The 16,706-nt window shown below is 41.6% G+C and overlaps 1 protein-coding gene across 1 annotated transcript in view; it reads left to right on the top strand.

Annotated features, from left to right (window-relative positions):
* The window catches only part of PDIA3 (protein disulfide isomerase family A member 3), a 30,008-nt gene that overhangs the window by 8,607 nt on the left and 4,695 nt on the right, over positions 1-16,706 (top strand). Inside the window, exons 2-8 of the mRNA XM_058665933.1 lie at positions 1,563-1,641; positions 4,372-4,489; positions 9,002-9,109; positions 10,365-10,494; positions 13,712-13,828; positions 14,074-14,199; positions 14,989-15,171. Coding sequence (XP_058521916.1) covers positions 1,563-1,641; positions 4,372-4,489; positions 9,002-9,109; positions 10,365-10,494; positions 13,712-13,828; positions 14,074-14,199; positions 14,989-15,171 — 861 coding nt within the window. The remainder of the gene's footprint in view (positions 1-1,562; positions 1,642-4,371; positions 4,490-9,001; positions 9,110-10,364; positions 10,495-13,711; positions 13,829-14,073; positions 14,200-14,988; positions 15,172-16,706) is intronic.

The raw sequence follows: 16,706 nt of genomic DNA, 5'->3' as shown, positions 1-16,706 counted from the left end.
GATAAAATAAATTGAAGCTGTTAGTAATGAAATAGATGCTCAAGTTTCTGTTTGGTTTATGCTCTCTGTGAGGAGATCCCTCTGGAACCCATTGACTTTTACAGAGATGATGCACAGCTGGTGTTAGCTATATATGATGAATGTATTCTACCCCCACTTGCACAGACAGAGTGCCTGTGGGACTGTTAAGACTTTGTGGGCAAAGGAGCAGGTGTTTCTGTTGGTCCTCTGGGAAAAGTGCTCTGTGTGTTTATCTGTTCTCATGGCCAGGTGAACTCAGGGTATAACAGGCTTTCCACCTTGAATACTTCATGATAATGCTGTGTGGACTCAGTGAGAAGGAAAAAGGTCATCCATGAAATGCTAAGGTACCTGTTTATGTCAAACAAGTGCCTCTGGGCTCATTTTACCAGGACCCTCAAACTGGATTTCTGGTCAGAGTCTGTTAAAAAATGGAAAAACAAAAAAACTGATGATGTTTCTTACAGAGTTAATATTGTACTTGCAGCCTTTAAAAGATTTTAGTTAAAAATCTGTTTGAAAAGAGCAGCAGAAATATCTTTGATCCCCTGATTGAGTCTCCATATGGGCACACAGTCAGGACTGGATCACAGTGAAGCCAAGGGCTCAAAACCTCACATCAGGGCCCGGCGCGATAGCATAGTGGTTAAGGTCCTCGCCTTGAGCATGCCAGAATCCCATATGGACGCCAGTTCTAGTTCCAGCGGCCCCGCTTTCCATCCAACTCCCTGCTTGTGGCTTGGGAATGCAGTCAAGGATGGCCCAAAGCTTTGGGACCCTGCACCCGTGTGGGAGACCCAGAAGAAATTCCAGGCTCCTGGCTTCAGATTGGCTCAGCTCCAGCCGTGGCAGCTGCTTGGGGAGTGAATCATCAGACAGAAGATAGTTCTTTGTGTCCCTCCTCCTCTCTGCATATATCTGACTTTGCAATAAAAAAAAAATAAAAATAAATCTTTAAAAAAAACACCTCACATCAGATTCAATGGACCCAAGTGGTTGAATCATCTTCTGTTGCCTTCCCCCAGGGCATTAGGAAGAAGGAAGGTGGGAAGGCCAGAATTCGATGCAGTGCTTTAATATGGGCTGCCAGCATTACAGCTGGTGGCTTAGCCCACTGGGTCACTCGTTGACCCCCTCATCACAGTGTTTCTAAGAATCAAATGTTAAGAAAAAGCAGACCTCCCTTTGGGGGAGTGCTGCCAGAAATGATTAACACAGTAAGCCTCGTGTTAGCCTCTTTGAGTGGTCAAAAAGCTGCAGTCCCTTCCTGTTCACTATGGGGTGTACTTGACCACTGCAGCCCTCAGGACTGTGTTATCTTCCCAGTTGAAAAAGTAGAGGCTGCTCTGCTCTGAGCCTGCTTGGAAGTCAGAGCGTCGGGCTTGAAATGGAGGTTTGTTTTCTGAGAACTTCGGTTTACCTTAGCAGCTATGGACCTTGCTCAGGTGATGGAACCACAGCTATAGCGTTACAGCTTGAGATTCAGAGACAAGATGAACAGAGTTACAGTGGGACAATTTGTCTTTTTCATGTATTTATAGGTGTGGACACTGCAAGAGGCTCGCCCCTGAGTACGAGGCTGCAGCTACTAGATTAAAAGGAATAGTCCCACTAGCAAAGGTGAGTACAGTGGATTCTGCATTAAGGGAAATGAGATGTTTTTAAAAATGTTAAATTAGCTTTCATTTTCTAAAAAGATGCTTAAAAAGGGCATACAAGTTTCTGTATAAATATTAAACTTATACTTTCAAAAGGCTTAAAGTGATTAGAATAAGGAAATTATTGGCAAAAAAAACAAACTATGTTGGCAAATGAAACAACGGGCAAGTATGAAAAGTAAAAATGAAACTAAAGGTTGGAAGAATAAACTGGATTACGATACTCACAATTATGGGAAGTAGAAATCATGAGGATATTGATGAGTAGGAAACAATGTGGTCAACGTTAAACTTGCTGCTCTCCCAGCATTTGATCATCATTCTGTAGTATTTCCAAAGCTCACATTGCTGCCTGAGATAGTTCATGCAAACAAGTGTAAGGCTGTTTGGGAAACTACTTTTAAAAAATAGATTTATTTTATTTATTTGAAAGGCAGAATTGCTTATAGAGGAAGAGACAGAAATAGATCTTCCACTGCTGGTTTATCCTTAAATTACTGCAGCGGCCAGAGCTGGGTCAGGCTAAAGCCAGGAGCTCGGAATAATAATAATAATTATTATTATTATTATTATTATTATTATTTAAGATTTATTTATTGGAAAGTCAGATATACAGAAAGGAATATCTTCCATCCAATGATTCACTCCCCAAGCAGCCACAATGGCTGGAGCTGAGCCAATCTGAATCCAGGAGCTCTTCCAGGTCTCCCACGCAGGTGCAGGGTCCCAAGGCTTTGGGATGTCCTCGACTGCTTTCCCAGGCCACAAGCAGGGAGCTGGATGGGAAGTGGAGCTGCCGGGATTGGAACTGGCGCCCATGTGGGATCCTGGGGTGTTCAAGGCGAGGACTTTAATCACTACACTATTACGCCGGGCCCAGCAGCTCGAAATTCTTTCCAGGTTTTCCACATAGGTTCAGGGATCCAAGCATTTGGGATCTGTTTCACTGCTTTCCCATGTGGGTTAGCAGTCAACTGGATTGCAAGTGGAGCAGCTGGACTTCAACCAACTCACTAAGATGGGATACAGCTGTTGTGGGTGTCAGCTTAACGCACTGCACAACACCAGCCCTGTGGAAACTACTGGTGCTTTTTAAAGATTTATTTTTTAATTTTTATTGAAAAGTCAGATATACAGAGAGGAGAGGCAGAGAGGAAGATCTTCCGTCTGATGATTGACTCCCCATGCGGCCACAAAAGCCAAAGCTGTGCTGATTAGGATTAGGAGCCTCTTCCTGGTATCCTGCGAGCAGGTGCAGGGTCCCAAGGTTTTGGGCCATCCTCAGCTGCTTTCCCAGGCCACAGGCCAGGGTGCTGGATGAGAAGCAGGGCTGCTGGGATTCGAACTGGCATCCATGTGGGATCCTGGAGTATGCAGGGAAGGTGAGGACTTTAGCCACTAGGCTGAAGTGCTGGGCCCCTGTTTTTTATGATTTATTTATTTGAAAGGCAGATTTTACAGACATAGTTATCCTATTTCCTGGTTCACTGTCCAAATGGCCACAATAGTCAGAACAGATGGTTTGAAGCAAGGAGCCAGGAGCTTCTTCTACGTAGGTACAGGATCCCAAGAATTTTGGCTATTCTCTGCTGCTGTCCAAAGCCATAGGAGGGTGCTGGTCAGGAAGTGGAGCAGCCAAGACACAAACTGGCACTCATATGGGATGTCTGTGCCATAGGGTGGAGGATTAGCTTGCTGCGCCACTGTGCCAACCCTGGAAACTACTTTTAATCCTGGTGTTAAACATCTTGGTAAAGGGGGAAACTTCAGTCATGGTTTCATCCTTGCCTGATGTGACTATAGGCACAGGGATTTTTTTTTTTTTTTTTTTTTAAGATTTATTTATTGATGGCCTGGTGTGATAGCCTAGCATATGCCAGTATCCCATGTGGGTGCCAGTTCCTATCCTGGATGATCCACTTCCCATCCAGCTCTCTGCTTGTGGCCTGGGAAAGCAGTGGAGGATGGCCCAGAGCCTTGGGACCCTGCAGCTGTGTGGGAGACCTGGAAGAGGCTCCTGGCTCCTGGCTTCGGATAGGTCAGCACTGGCCATTGCAGCCAGTTGGGAAGTGAACCAGCAGACAGAAGATCTTTTTGTCTGCATATTCTTCTCTATAAATTTGGCTTTCCAAGAAAAATAAATAAATCTTAAAAGAGAAAAAGATTTATCTTGAAGGTAAAGTTAGAGGGACAAAAAGACTTTCAGCTGCTGGTTCACTCACCAGGTGGCTGCAGTGGCTAGGTCAGGCCAGTCAGAAGCCAGGAGTTTCTTGCGGGTGTACCACATGGGTACAGGGGCCCAAGCATTTGGCCCATCTTCTCCTGCTTTGCTAGGTACATTAACATAGTGCTGGACTAGGAGTAGAGCAGCCAGCACTTAAAGTGACACCTCTATATGATGCCAGCAACCCAGACAGCAGCTTTACTTGCTAGACCATAACACTAACCCCAAATACATTAATTCTCTATGTCTCCATTTTACCTGTCTTAGAAATTATTTTCCTTTCTGATAATTTTCACTAGGTTTGCTAAACTATAGGTCAGCCAACTCACATTAGCTCTGGGAGTATGTGCAAGTGTTTGTGCCTGTAAATGGTTTATTTTCTAAGATCTATTATCTGATCACTTCTAATATAGAAAGGACCTGCAGTAGGTATTTGGATAACAAAGTCATCTGTGCTTTAATTATTAGGTTGACTGCACTGCCAACACAAACACCTGTAACAAGTATGGAGTCAGTGGATATCCAACACTGAAGATATTTAGAGATGGTGAAGAGGCAGGTGCTTATGATGGGCCTAGGACCGCTGGTAAGGATTCCAGGTTAAGGTCTGGCAACTGAATTTGTTTAGGTTTTGTTGTTGTTTGCCACTCAATTTTTAAAGTATCTTTTCCTTTGTTGTGGAAACATGAAATATATTTTTCTACACAATACACAAAATACTTCCCTAAATGGATAGGTTGTAATAGAGAAAAGTACTTGAATTTGAGTTACAAGATCAACTATAAGTGTTTTCTCATTTGATAAATACTGAATTCTCACTCTGCCAACTATTCTATGCGTACTGTTAAATAAAAAGCAGAAATCCCTGCTTTTGTAGAACTTACATTTTGGGAGAAAAGGGAAGACAGACCACAAAAAAGTTATAAAAATATTTGTGAATAATCACACATGTTAGAATGACAATTTTTATTTATATATATATATATTTATATTTATTTATATATATAGGCACGGGTGTGGTATAGTTGACATTTGGGGTGCGCACATCCTATATCTGAAGTGCTGACTTGAATTACAGTTATTCTGCTTCCCATCCCATATCCTTGTGTTTTGTCTTTGTTTTTTGTTTGATTTCATTTATTTTTAAATCAGGATGGGATTACTGTATGGATCAGTGATTCCTCCTAAGAATGTAACTTAAAAGAATTGAAACAGGGTCTCCAACATGTAGCTGTACATTTTAAGATTTAGTTATTTTTATTGGAAAGTCGGATTTACAGAGAAAAGGAGAAACAGAGCAGGATGGGAAGTGGAGCAGCAAGGACATAAACGAGCACCCAAAAGGGATCCTAGCGCATGCAAGGCCAGAATTTAGCCACTAGGCTATCACACCAGGCCAAGCAGCATTATTCATAATGGGCAAAAAAGTAGAAGTAATCAAAATGTCTGTCAGTGGTTGCATAAATAAAAATGGTTTGCAAACTACGGAATATTTTCTAGCTTTTAAAAGGGAGGACATTCTGGTACGTGCTACAACATGGAAGAACCTTGAAGTTCATATGCTAGATGATTAAAACTAGATATATGCAGGACCCGGCGCCATGGCCTAGCAGCTAAAGTCCTCGCCTTAAACGCACCAGGATCCATATGGACACCAGTTCTAATCCCAGTGGCTCCACTTCCCATCCAGCTCCCTGCTTGTGGCCTGGGAAAACAATTGAGGATGGCCCAAAGCTTTGGGACCCTGTACCTGTGTGGGAGACCTGGAGGAGGTTCCTGTCTCCTGGCTTCAGATCGGCACAGCACTGGCTGTTGCATTCATTTGGGGAGTGAATCATTGGATGAAAGATCTTCCTCTCTGTCTCTCCTCTCTGTATATCTGACTTTCCAATTAAAAACCAAAAACCAAAACACTTAAAAAAGATTTACAAGGGCATTCCACAATCACTCTCTGTCTCTCCTCTCTGTATATCTGACTTTGTAATAAAAATAAAATAAATCTTTTTTAAAAAATAAATAAAACTAAACATAGGCAAAATCTGTGTACTTCCACTTAGGTGAGGTACCTAGCATAGGTACTTTTGTGTGTGTGTCTTCAGAGATTTGCCTACTTGAAAGGCAGTTGCAGATCTTCCATCCACAGTTTCCCTAGAAGTTTTTTTGATCAGGTCTGGGTCAGGCCAAAGCCAGAGGCCAGGAGTTTCATCCAGGTCTCCTACCTGATGACAGGGGGCCAACCACTTGGACGCTGCTCCACTGCTTTTCCCTGGTCATTAGCAGTGAGCTGGCCCAGAAGTTGAACAGCCCCATGGTCATTGGGTAGAAGCCTTACCTGATATGCCACCTGTGTAGGCAGATTTAAAGACAGAAACCACACGATTGATTACCAGGGGCTAGGTGGAGGAGAAGTTATAAGTATTTTTTTTTTAATTATTTGAAAGGGATAGGTAGAGTTATTGTACATGTATTCAAACACTGTTAATACACAAATATTCTCATTTGGGCTGTAACATAGATGTATTAATTTTGAGAATTTCTCAACATTTACCTGGCAATTCAGATCTTTGGTTACTTTCTCATAAAGGCTTCAGCAGGATGGATTATCTGCTCAGGTTACCCATTCCCATTACATCTTTCAGGGAATTTCTTTTTATGTATATTTATATATATTAAAAGTCAGATTTATATCGCTTCTCGGCCTTTTGGCTAAGATCAAGTGTAAAAGTCAGATTTAGGGCCCGGTGCAGTAGCTTAGTGGCTAAAGTCCTCGCCTTGAACGTGCCAGGATCCCACATGGGCTCCAGTTCTAATCCTGGTGGCCCCTCTTCCCATCCAGCTCCCTGCTTGTGGCCTGGGAAAGCAGTCGAGGACATCCCAAAGCCTTGGGACCCTGCACCCGCGTGGGAGACCTGGAGGAAGGTTCTTGGCTCCTGGATTCAGATTGGCGCAGCTCTGTCCTTTGCGCTCACTTGGAGAGTGAATCATCGGACGGAAGCTCTTCTTCTCTTGTCTCTCCTCCTCTCTGTATATCTGACTTCGCAATAAAAAAAAAATAAAGTATTTTTTTAAAAAAAGATTTACAAAGAGAAGAGACAGAAAGATATTCCATCCACTGATTCACTCACCAAGTGTCCACAATGACCAGAGCTGAGCTGATCCAAAGTCAGGATCTTCTGCCAGGTGTTCCACATGGGTATAAATAAGGTCCCAAGGCTTTGGCCCTTCCTCTACTGTTTTCCCAGGCTATAGGCAGAGAGGTGGACGAGAAGTGAACCAGCCAGGACACGAACCAGAGTCTATATAGGATTCTGGTGCTTAAAGGAGGAGGACTAGCAAGCTGAGTCATTGTGCCGGCTTCTCATTTTATTTCTTAGGCACGCTGAACTAGCTGCCTCCTGTCTGCTGCTTCACTTCCCCAGATGTCCGCAACAGCTGGGGCTGGGCCAGGCTAAATAAAACTAGATCCCAGAAGCCCGAACCCCATCTAGGTGTAACCAAGTATAGGGCCAAACCAAGTACTTACGCCATTACCTCCTACCTCCCTGGGTGCACATTATCAGGAAGCTGGAATTGACAGCAGAGCTAGAACTGAAAGGCACTCGGTTAAAGAATATAAGTGTCCCACATTTGTCAACTAGTATGCTGTGCTGGTCCCACTGTGATTTTGTGTTTGTTTTTTTAAGATTTATATTATTTTTATTGGAAAGATATAGAAAGAGGAAGATCTTCCATCCATTGCTTCATTCCCCAAGTGGCCTCAGCAACTGGAGCTGCACTGATCCAAAGCCAAGAGCCTCTTCTGCGTCTTGCAGGTCTCCCATGCAGGTGTAGGGTCCCAAGGCTTTGGATCATCCTCAACTGCTTCCCCAGACCACAAGCTGGATGGGAAGCGGTGCCACCATGATTAGAACGGGTGCCCAAGGTCAGCTTTAACCACTAGGCTACTGTGCTGGGCCCCCTGTGATTGGCTTTTAAGTTCTTTTTACTTCATTAGCCCATCACACCTCAGTAGCATAGTGTGATTTTTGGTTGAGTCCTTCCTGTACATGATAGGTTTTTGTTTGTTTATTGTTTAATTAAATTGCTACAGAAGCTTACAAGTAATTGCGTTTTGTATTTTTGAAAATAGAAAGCTGGGCCTGGTGTGGTAGCCTAGTGGCTAGAGTCTTTGCCTTCCATGTGCCAGGATCCTGTATGGGAAAGCAGCTGAGGATGGCCCAAAGCCTTGGGACCCTGCACCTGTGTGGGAGAAACAGAGGGTGCTCCTGGCATCAGATTGGCTTAGTTCCAGTCATTCTGGTCACTTGGGGAGTGAACCAGCAGATGAAAGATCTTCCTCTCTATCTTTCCTCCTCTCTGTAAATCTGACTTCCTAATAAAAATAAATAAATCTTCAAAAAAAAAAAGTAGAAGGCTACAGGAGACTTTTTGTTGCTACTTGAGAATAGGAGTTTTTCATTTTTTCCAAAATGGATGTTTATTGACCTTTTTCATAGTAGGCACTGGAGCAAAGAAAAACTCCCCCCTGTGAAATCTGCTTGGTAGTGAAGAGATGAGCTATAGACAGATGCTAAGTAAATGTCTTTGAAGGGCAGTTAACAGTTATCATTGCATGTACCCTTCACCCAGTGAATTCACTTCTAGAAATTTGACATATGAAATTAATATAGTATTATTTATCCATCTATCACCTAATCAGGTGTGACAGCAAGAGATTGGTAATGTGTCCATTAGTCTTATCTAGTTAAATGCAAAGTATTTAATCCATACAGTGATGATTTGCTAAATAGCTATAGTAATAAAAGATTGAGGTAGCTCATTATGCATACTGATATAAATTATCTCTAAATTGTTAAATGACGAAGAACAACATAGAGAACATGTATATGTGCCATTTTTTAGCATAAAAGATGAAAAACATAAGTATTTATGCATAAAATATTTGGACAGCTGTATTGGAATTTTTTTTTTTTTTTTTGTATTGGAAATTAAAATCACGTCTTGTAGGGAGAAACTGCATGCCCAGCAGCAAGTGTGGGAAGAAAACTGCACTGTAGATCCTTTTGCACATTTTGAATTTTGAATCTTGTCTTCTAAGATGGAATTGTCAGCCACTTGAAGAAACAGGCAGGACCAGCTTCCGTGCCTCTCAGGACTGAGGAAGAATTTAAGAAGTTCATTAGTGATAAAGATGCTGCTGTGGTGGGTAAGTAACACGAATTCTGTTGTGCACCAGATCATCAGCTTGCTCTCAGAAGTCCTTGATGTGTGGGAAAACCACAAGGTTACAATAGCATGGGCAATCTTGCTAGGGGAGCATTGCCGTAATGTGGGGCAATTGAGGTTTGGAATGGTTTGTGCCCTTACAGATCAATTTCTATTGAAAGAGCAGAGTATTTTTCAGCTTTTCCTGTCAGTTCTTAAATTCTTAGATTTAACTCAAAAAAATAAGATAAAAATGAAAATAAGATTAAGTGGAGAGTATACAAGTGAATAATAAATCCCAGTATGTGCTGCTCCACTTTGGAATTGTGAGTTGTGTGTCCTTGATTCTCCCCGCAGTCTGCTTTCTGCAGTGTTGCCCTTTTATCATTAAGAGTTTTAAATGTGATACATTGGACAGGGAAAGAAAATTTTAAACATACTAAAGATGTGCGCTCCCCCTGATCAGTGTTAAAAACATTCTGTCAGCAGCAGATGATTCATCACTTAGATCTGACTAACTTTTGCTGTCTTTTGCTGTATGTTTTAGTAGTTAACTCTGTAATAGGCAATTGGTGTTTGATCACTTTTTTTGTGTGTCACCTTTATTTTTTTTGGACAATCTTTATGTAGTTAATTAGGGCACAAAGTTTCAAGGGCTACAGGAAAGTGAATAAAACTATCATTTCCACATTTTTTTTTCCTATATCTGGGGTAAAGGGGGAGGTAAAGGGAGAAGCCCCACCCAGTCTCCCACCCTGTGTGTCACTCTTCTAAACCCAGTGTTCTGATGAGAGGTAAGATAAAAAAAAAAAAGAAGTGAAGTCAGTGGTTTGTTTTGATAGGCTGTCTTAATTTAATCCTTTTGATGTCAGCAGTAGTAGTTCCTAAGACTCAAAGAAATCAGTTCGCCCAGGTTTATTCAGTTGTGAAAAGTAGAAGACTTAAGTTTAAACCCTAACAGATGTTCTCCTGTGGCTCTCAGAAATGTTTCTTTTAAAAATAAAAATCAAAACTAAATAAATAATATAAACAAAAAAAGTTTCTTTTAAAAGGAAGAGAATAAATTTTTCTAAACACTTCTCAGATACCTGGGGTGGTGAGGAAGGAAGCTGACCCAATCATCTCCTTTACCTTACTTTGCTTTTCCATAATAGAATGAAGGCTTTGAGGCGCGGGGACAAGGGGGAAAAGAAGATTTTAGAAGTGCTGAGTACCAGTACTCATGCTTCTTCCTGTGTTTGGTATTTTCTGTGTAGGTTTCTTCAAGGATTTGTTCAGTGATGCTCACTCCGAGTTCCTTAAAGCGGCTAGCAACTTGAGGGATAAGTACCGATTTGCGCACACCAATGTGGAGTCTCTGGTGAAGGAGTATGATGAGGATGGAGAGTAAGTGATTGTGGAATGCCCTTGTAAATCTTTTTTAAGTGTTTTGGTTTTTGGTTTTTAATTGGAAAGTCAGATATACAGAGAGGAGGAGACAGAAAGGAAGATCTTTCATCCAATGATTCACTCCCCAAGTGGCCGCAACGACCAGAGCTGTGCCAATCTGAAGCCAGGAGCCTCCTCCAGGTCTCCCATTCAGATGCAGGGTCCCAAGGCTTTGGGTCGTCCTTGACTGCTTTCCCAGGCCACAAGCAGGGAGCTGGATGGGAAGTGGGCTGCCAGGACACAAACTAGTGCCCATGTGGGATCCTGGCATGTGCAAAGCAAGGACTTTAACCATTGGCTACAGTGCCAGGCCTATTTACAAAATTTTTTGAACCTTTGGAAATGGTTGATGTCTTCAAAAGGCATTTAACTAGGGAGGATGTGAGTGCGTGATTACTTGTAAAAATGTATATCTTAGGATGGAAATGTACAAGGATACTTCAGAGCATTCATTGGCAGAGGAAGGCATTGTCCTGGCAGCTAAGGACTAGTTGGAATACGCATGTGCCATATCAGATGGTCAGTATTTACAGTCCAGCTCTGCTTCCCTTTCAGGTTCTTTCTAAACTGTACCCTAGGAAGCAGCAATTGATTTCCTGCTAACGCCATGTCTCATATCATGGGGTTTGATGCCTGTGTTTGGCTCCTGGCTCCAGCTTCCTGCTAATGTAGATCCTGGGAGGCAGTGGTGATGGGAGACCTCTTTTTGCTGGTGGTCCCAAGACACCCCTACCTCCTGCCACCATTTTGGCTATTTAGAGAGTTGAGCTAGTGGATGAGAACTCTGTTCTCCTTTTTTAAACAAAACCCCAAGGATTTGAGGGTTAGATTTAATGGGGATAAATAGAATCAAATAGATTATTTTTGGTGCAATCTTTTTGAAATCCATATATAAGTTTATTATAATACACATTTTCTGTGAACTTTTAGGAAGCTTCAGGAGTACAAAGGGAAGCGAGTGAATTTTTTTCCTAAGGGATAGAATAGTATCAGAAAAAGCTTCCTGGAACCGATAACTTCAAAGACCAGTTTTCCCAGGCAGTTGTAGTAGTTGGGATGAAAATTATTCCAGATAGAGTAGCTGAAGTGAAAGCCCAGAGACATAAAGCAGTCTTGGCATTTTTGGATCCATAGCGCTACTAAGGTTTTGTTTATGATTGAGGTGATAGTGAAAGGTTATCAGAAACTAACCAAAACCTGGCCCAGCGCAGTAACCTAGCAACTAAAAGTCCTTACCTTGCATGCGCCAGGGTCCCGTATGGGTGCCAGTTCTAATCCCAGCAGTGCTGCTTCACATCCAGCTCCCTGTTGTGGCTTGGGAGAGCAGTCGAGGACGGCCAAAGGCCTTGGGACCCTGCACCCGCATGGGAGACCCAGAAAAGGCTCCAGGCTCCTGGCTTCGGGTTGGCACAGCTTGCAGCCATTGTGGCCGCTTGGAGAATGAATCAACGGATGGAAGATCTTCCTCTCTGTATATCTGACTTTCTAATAAAATTTTAAAAATAAATCTAAAAAAAAATTAACTAATTAACCAAAGCCTTTTGTGTGTCATGTCAGAGTTTAGCTTTTTTCTTGCAGACATTGAAGCCATCGAAAAATTGAATTAGGGAAGAATGTGTCTGATTTGTGTTTTCAGAAGAAAAGTCAGTGGCATCCTGATGATAGTGGTTTGAAGAGGGAGTGTGGGGCGAGGCATTTAAGAGATTACAGACCAGAGGGACCCCTGGGCCTCTGTGACAGCATTTAGTGACAGTGGAGAGGAGTGAGAGAGGATAAAACATGTAAGCAACAGGACTCATCTGAGCATGAATGGAAAGGTGAACCACATGGTGTCTTAAACTACTTTTTTTTTTTAAAGGATTTTATATTTTTTATTTAAAGATTTATTTATTTATTTATTTATTTATTACATTGCATTATGTGACACAGTTTTATAGGTACTGGGATTCCCCCCACCCCTCCCTAAACCCTCCCCCCAGGTGGATTCCTACCTTGTTGTATAACCACAGTTCAAGTTCAGTTGAGATTTAAAGATTTATTTTTTCTTTGAACGGCAAAGTATAGAAAAGGAAACACTAGAGAGCTTCTTTCCACTTGTGCACTTCCCTACTGGCCATAATCGTTAAGAGCTTCCTCCAGTTCTTCCAAGGAGTGGAGGGCTTAGAAAAGCTGTGGAAAAAGTTCCACGTCTTTGGGCCCTGGCACCCATGTGGAAGACCTGGAAGAAGCTTCAGGCTCCTGACCTTGGACCGGCCCAGCTCCAGCTATTGAGCCCATTTGGAGATTGAATCCGAAATTTTCTTTTCTTTTAAGATTTATTTATTTTTATTGGAAAGTCAGTATGCAGAGAGGAGACACAGAAAGGAAGATCTTCCGTCTGATGATTCACTCACCAAGTGAGCGCAACAGCTGGAACTGTGCTGATCCAAAGCCAAGAGCCAGGAGCTCCTCCGGCCTCCCACGCAGGTGCAGGGTCCCAAGGCTTTGGGCTGTGCTCACCTGCTTTCCCAGGCCCAAGCAGGGAGCTGGATGGGAAGTGGGCTGCCGGTGAGGACTTTAACCACTACACTGTTGGGCTGGGCCCCTAGAAATTTTCTTTGTCTCTACTTTTCTCTGTAAATCTGCCTTTCAAATAAGAATATTTAAAAATAATAATTTTTTAAAAAATTTAGGGGAAGACTTTTCACCTAGCAGTTAAAACATATTGGGCTACCAAGGTTTGATTCCTTGCTCCAGTAGTACAAACAAGATAAATTTATATAAGCTTGGTTGCTTGGATTAGAGAAATGCTGAACAAAATTTCTAAAGAACTTGAGCTAAACATTCATAATTATATTTCTGTCCATGACATTTTATGACTTGAAGGATTCTTGAAGGTGTTTCCTCTAATGAAATATTTGTCTTACTGTGTGAGGTAAATTTATTTTTAATACATGATGGGGTTAAATTGGGTTCTGTTTGCTACTGTTTTTTGAGATTTTGGAATTATCTCTTCTGAACCTTTTTTGAAATGATGAGAAAACTGATCCCAGAAGGACTTTCCAATCCAAGGTAGATGAGAAGTTCATGTTACTTCTAGGTCTGTAGCCCCAGGAAAGGGTCCTGATGTGCTTAGAGGATAATAGTAAAGTAGTAGCAAAAATGTGAAGCCATGAGCTGTGAATTTTTTTTTAAGGGGCATCACCTTGTTTCGTCCCTCACATCTGAATAACAAGTTTGAGGACAAGACTGTGGCATACACAGAACAGAAGATGACCACTGGCAAGATTAAAAAGTTTATCCAAGAAAACATGTATGTACCTCTTGATACCTCTTGATTTCCTTTTTGGTTTTACCTCGGTTATTAAGCAGAGCTATGTTTTCACTTAGGCTATTCGAGGGTTTGCTAAAATAGTAGTTTTAAATTTACATTAAAGCAATAATAAGCAGGTCATAAATGTTAAATTTCTTTGTGTTACATGTGATATCCAGTTACTTTGTCATATTATTGTAATGTCCAAATAAACATGCCCAAGTTAACGGATTATTTCGTTTCAGTTTTGGTATCTGTCCTCACATGACAGAAGACAATAAAGATTTGATCCAAGGCAAGGATTTACTTACTGCTTACTATGATGTGGACTATGAAAAGAATACTAAAGGATCTAACTACTGGAGAAACAGGTATTAAAAATCTTATTATCTTTTTTAGACAAGCTTGCCCACAGTATATATAGTCCTTCTTAATTATCCTGTTAACATATGTGATGTAAGAACAGGTAAGCATTGGGAATTTGGGGTGGGCATTGTAGTATAGCAGGTTAAAGCTCCCATTTGGAATTCCAATGTCCTTTACTTACTAGAGTTCCTGGTTTGAGTCCTGGCTCCTCTACCTTCAATCAGGCTTCCTGCTAATGTGCCTGAGAAGGTAGTGGTGATGGCCCAGATAAACTCATAAGGATGGGGAGGTGGAGATTGGGAATATGTGGCTTCAAGAAGCTACCTTTACAACCATGTGAACAAATAACATAAACTGTCTTGAGAATCTGTTGGGCATGGCTTGCAAGGGTGTTTCTTTGCATTATGACACCATGACATCAGACCTTCCAGTAAAACATATTTGATAGAAAAATGCACTTCATTGTGCCCATGTGCTCATTTAAGCTGTCAGTGCATTGGCTCTTAAAATTTTCTTTTCATATCTGCCATTACGCCTGCAGTAGCTTTTGTGGTTATATAACAGGATTCCATTGGAGTAAACCATTTGATTAGATGCCTCAAGTTTGGCAGTGTGATTTAGAAAGCCATTGGAATATCCATATTCGTTTGTCAGTGCCCACAACATAAAATCAGAATATTCTGGAGGGCTGATGGACTATTGAACTTAGTCTTGGCTTTCTAACCTCTTTGTTTTAAAAATGCTTTAGTATATACTACTATAATCTTGGCTCAAATATCTCTTGTTTCCCACAGAGTAATGATGGTGGCAAAGAAGTTCCTGGATGCTGGACACAAACTCAACTTTGCTGTAGCTAGCCGTAAAACCTTTAACCATGAACTGTCTGAATTTGGTTTGGAAAGCAGTACTGGAGAGATTCCTGTTGTTGCTATCAGAACGGCTAAAGGAGAAAAATTTGTCATGCAGGAGGAGTTCTCGTGAGTTGCTTGTTGGTGTGGCATATATCTGTTCTTGGGATGTCATGTGGTCCTCAAGTATACTCAGGGAAATTGGAAAGATCTTGAGACCCCAGTTTCAGAGTTAGGAATTTGGTACAGCAGTATAAGTCGGCACTTAGGTTACTTGCATCCCATATTGCCGGAGTCCAGCTCCAGCCTGGGTTTTGGAACTCGGGAAGGGTGCGTGGATGAGACATGAAGAGAGAAAGAAAGGAGATGGACCACCAGGATTCCTTGATCGTAGTGGACAAAGCGAGAAAGCTGTCCGCTTTATTTATACAGAAGCAGTACAAAGTTTTTTCTTAGGGGCATATTGACATAGCTTCAGGGGGGCACAATTTACAACTTCTTGAGAAATGATTGAGGAAGGATTCCATATTCCTTGCTTATCTTGGCTTGTCAGTCTTTATCTGTTCTCCTCAGGTCTGGACTATAACCTAGGCGCCGCCTGTGTCAACCAGACCCCTATCTTGTATGAGTCTGGGGCCTTGGTCTATGGGGATCGGGGTTATTGACATTAGTTGGCCATTAGATCTGTAAGCTCACACAGTTTGTTAAAGCAAGGGTAATAACGGCGGAAAGAATTGCAGTTAGCAATGAGCTAAGTTACTCTATTTAAGTTTCAACTCTACAATGGATGAGTGAGTGTTTCCAAAAACAATTCTACAAATTGTTTCAGTATTAGACAAGGCATTATCCATTCCAACGTTGCAACCAAGAGTTTCTCAGTAGACAACACATCTTATGCAGTAATACACTCCTAATAAAATTCTTACTCTACAACTTATCTATCACTAAATGGGAGAAATACATCAAGAGAGAAAAAACATGAAGATCTAAGACAAAAAGTTATAAACATTACATTCCTCTACAAGTGCAGGCTCTACAACTTCATAAGTGATCAAACAATAATCAAAAATATATCTTTATGATATTAGTGAAATCACCCTGTACTTCCTCTAGCTAAAAATTTATGAAAACAACTAAAGCAACTACATTTTCTATATTCTAAAGAATTGCAAGGACAGGCTAACCTTTTAAGACCACAGTAACTATATTTTTTGCCTTAGCAGGATAGCCTTCAGGGTTACAGTAGCTATATTCTTCGTCATAGCAGGATAGCCTTTAGGGTCACAGTAACTATATTCTTTATCATAGCAGAATGACCTTTAGGGTCACAGTAACAGGATAACTTTTAGGGTTCCTCTTATCAAGCCATTCCCCAGAAAGCATGATAAATATCTGGGCCAGATTTTATGGCAATGGGTAAACAGCACAGGCTTAATTATACTCCTGTGTGTAGTTAAAGGCCCACTCACTAGGACATCCTCAGTAACATTAACTCTTAAGCTCACGTTGGTTGTAAAAGCCATCTCACAGGGGCAGACAATGCCTCAATAGATTACAAAATTCTTAGTGGGGTGGTTGAGTGCCCATGCGAAGGGGGGTGAAAACTGCGTCAAAGTGGTCAGAGATGAATCCACTTAGCCCTGCTAAGCAGCTGGTAGCTCCCC

The sequence above is a fragment of the Ochotona princeps genome, chromosome 6 (assembly GCF_030435755.1).
Source record: "Ochotona princeps isolate mOchPri1 chromosome 6, mOchPri1.hap1, whole genome shotgun sequence".
In the NCBI taxonomy this organism is placed as follows: Eukaryota; Metazoa; Chordata; class Mammalia; order Lagomorpha; family Ochotonidae; genus Ochotona; species Ochotona princeps.
The sequence above is the reverse complement of the archived record's forward strand: the minus strand, read 5'-3'. Positions and strand labels throughout refer to the sequence as shown.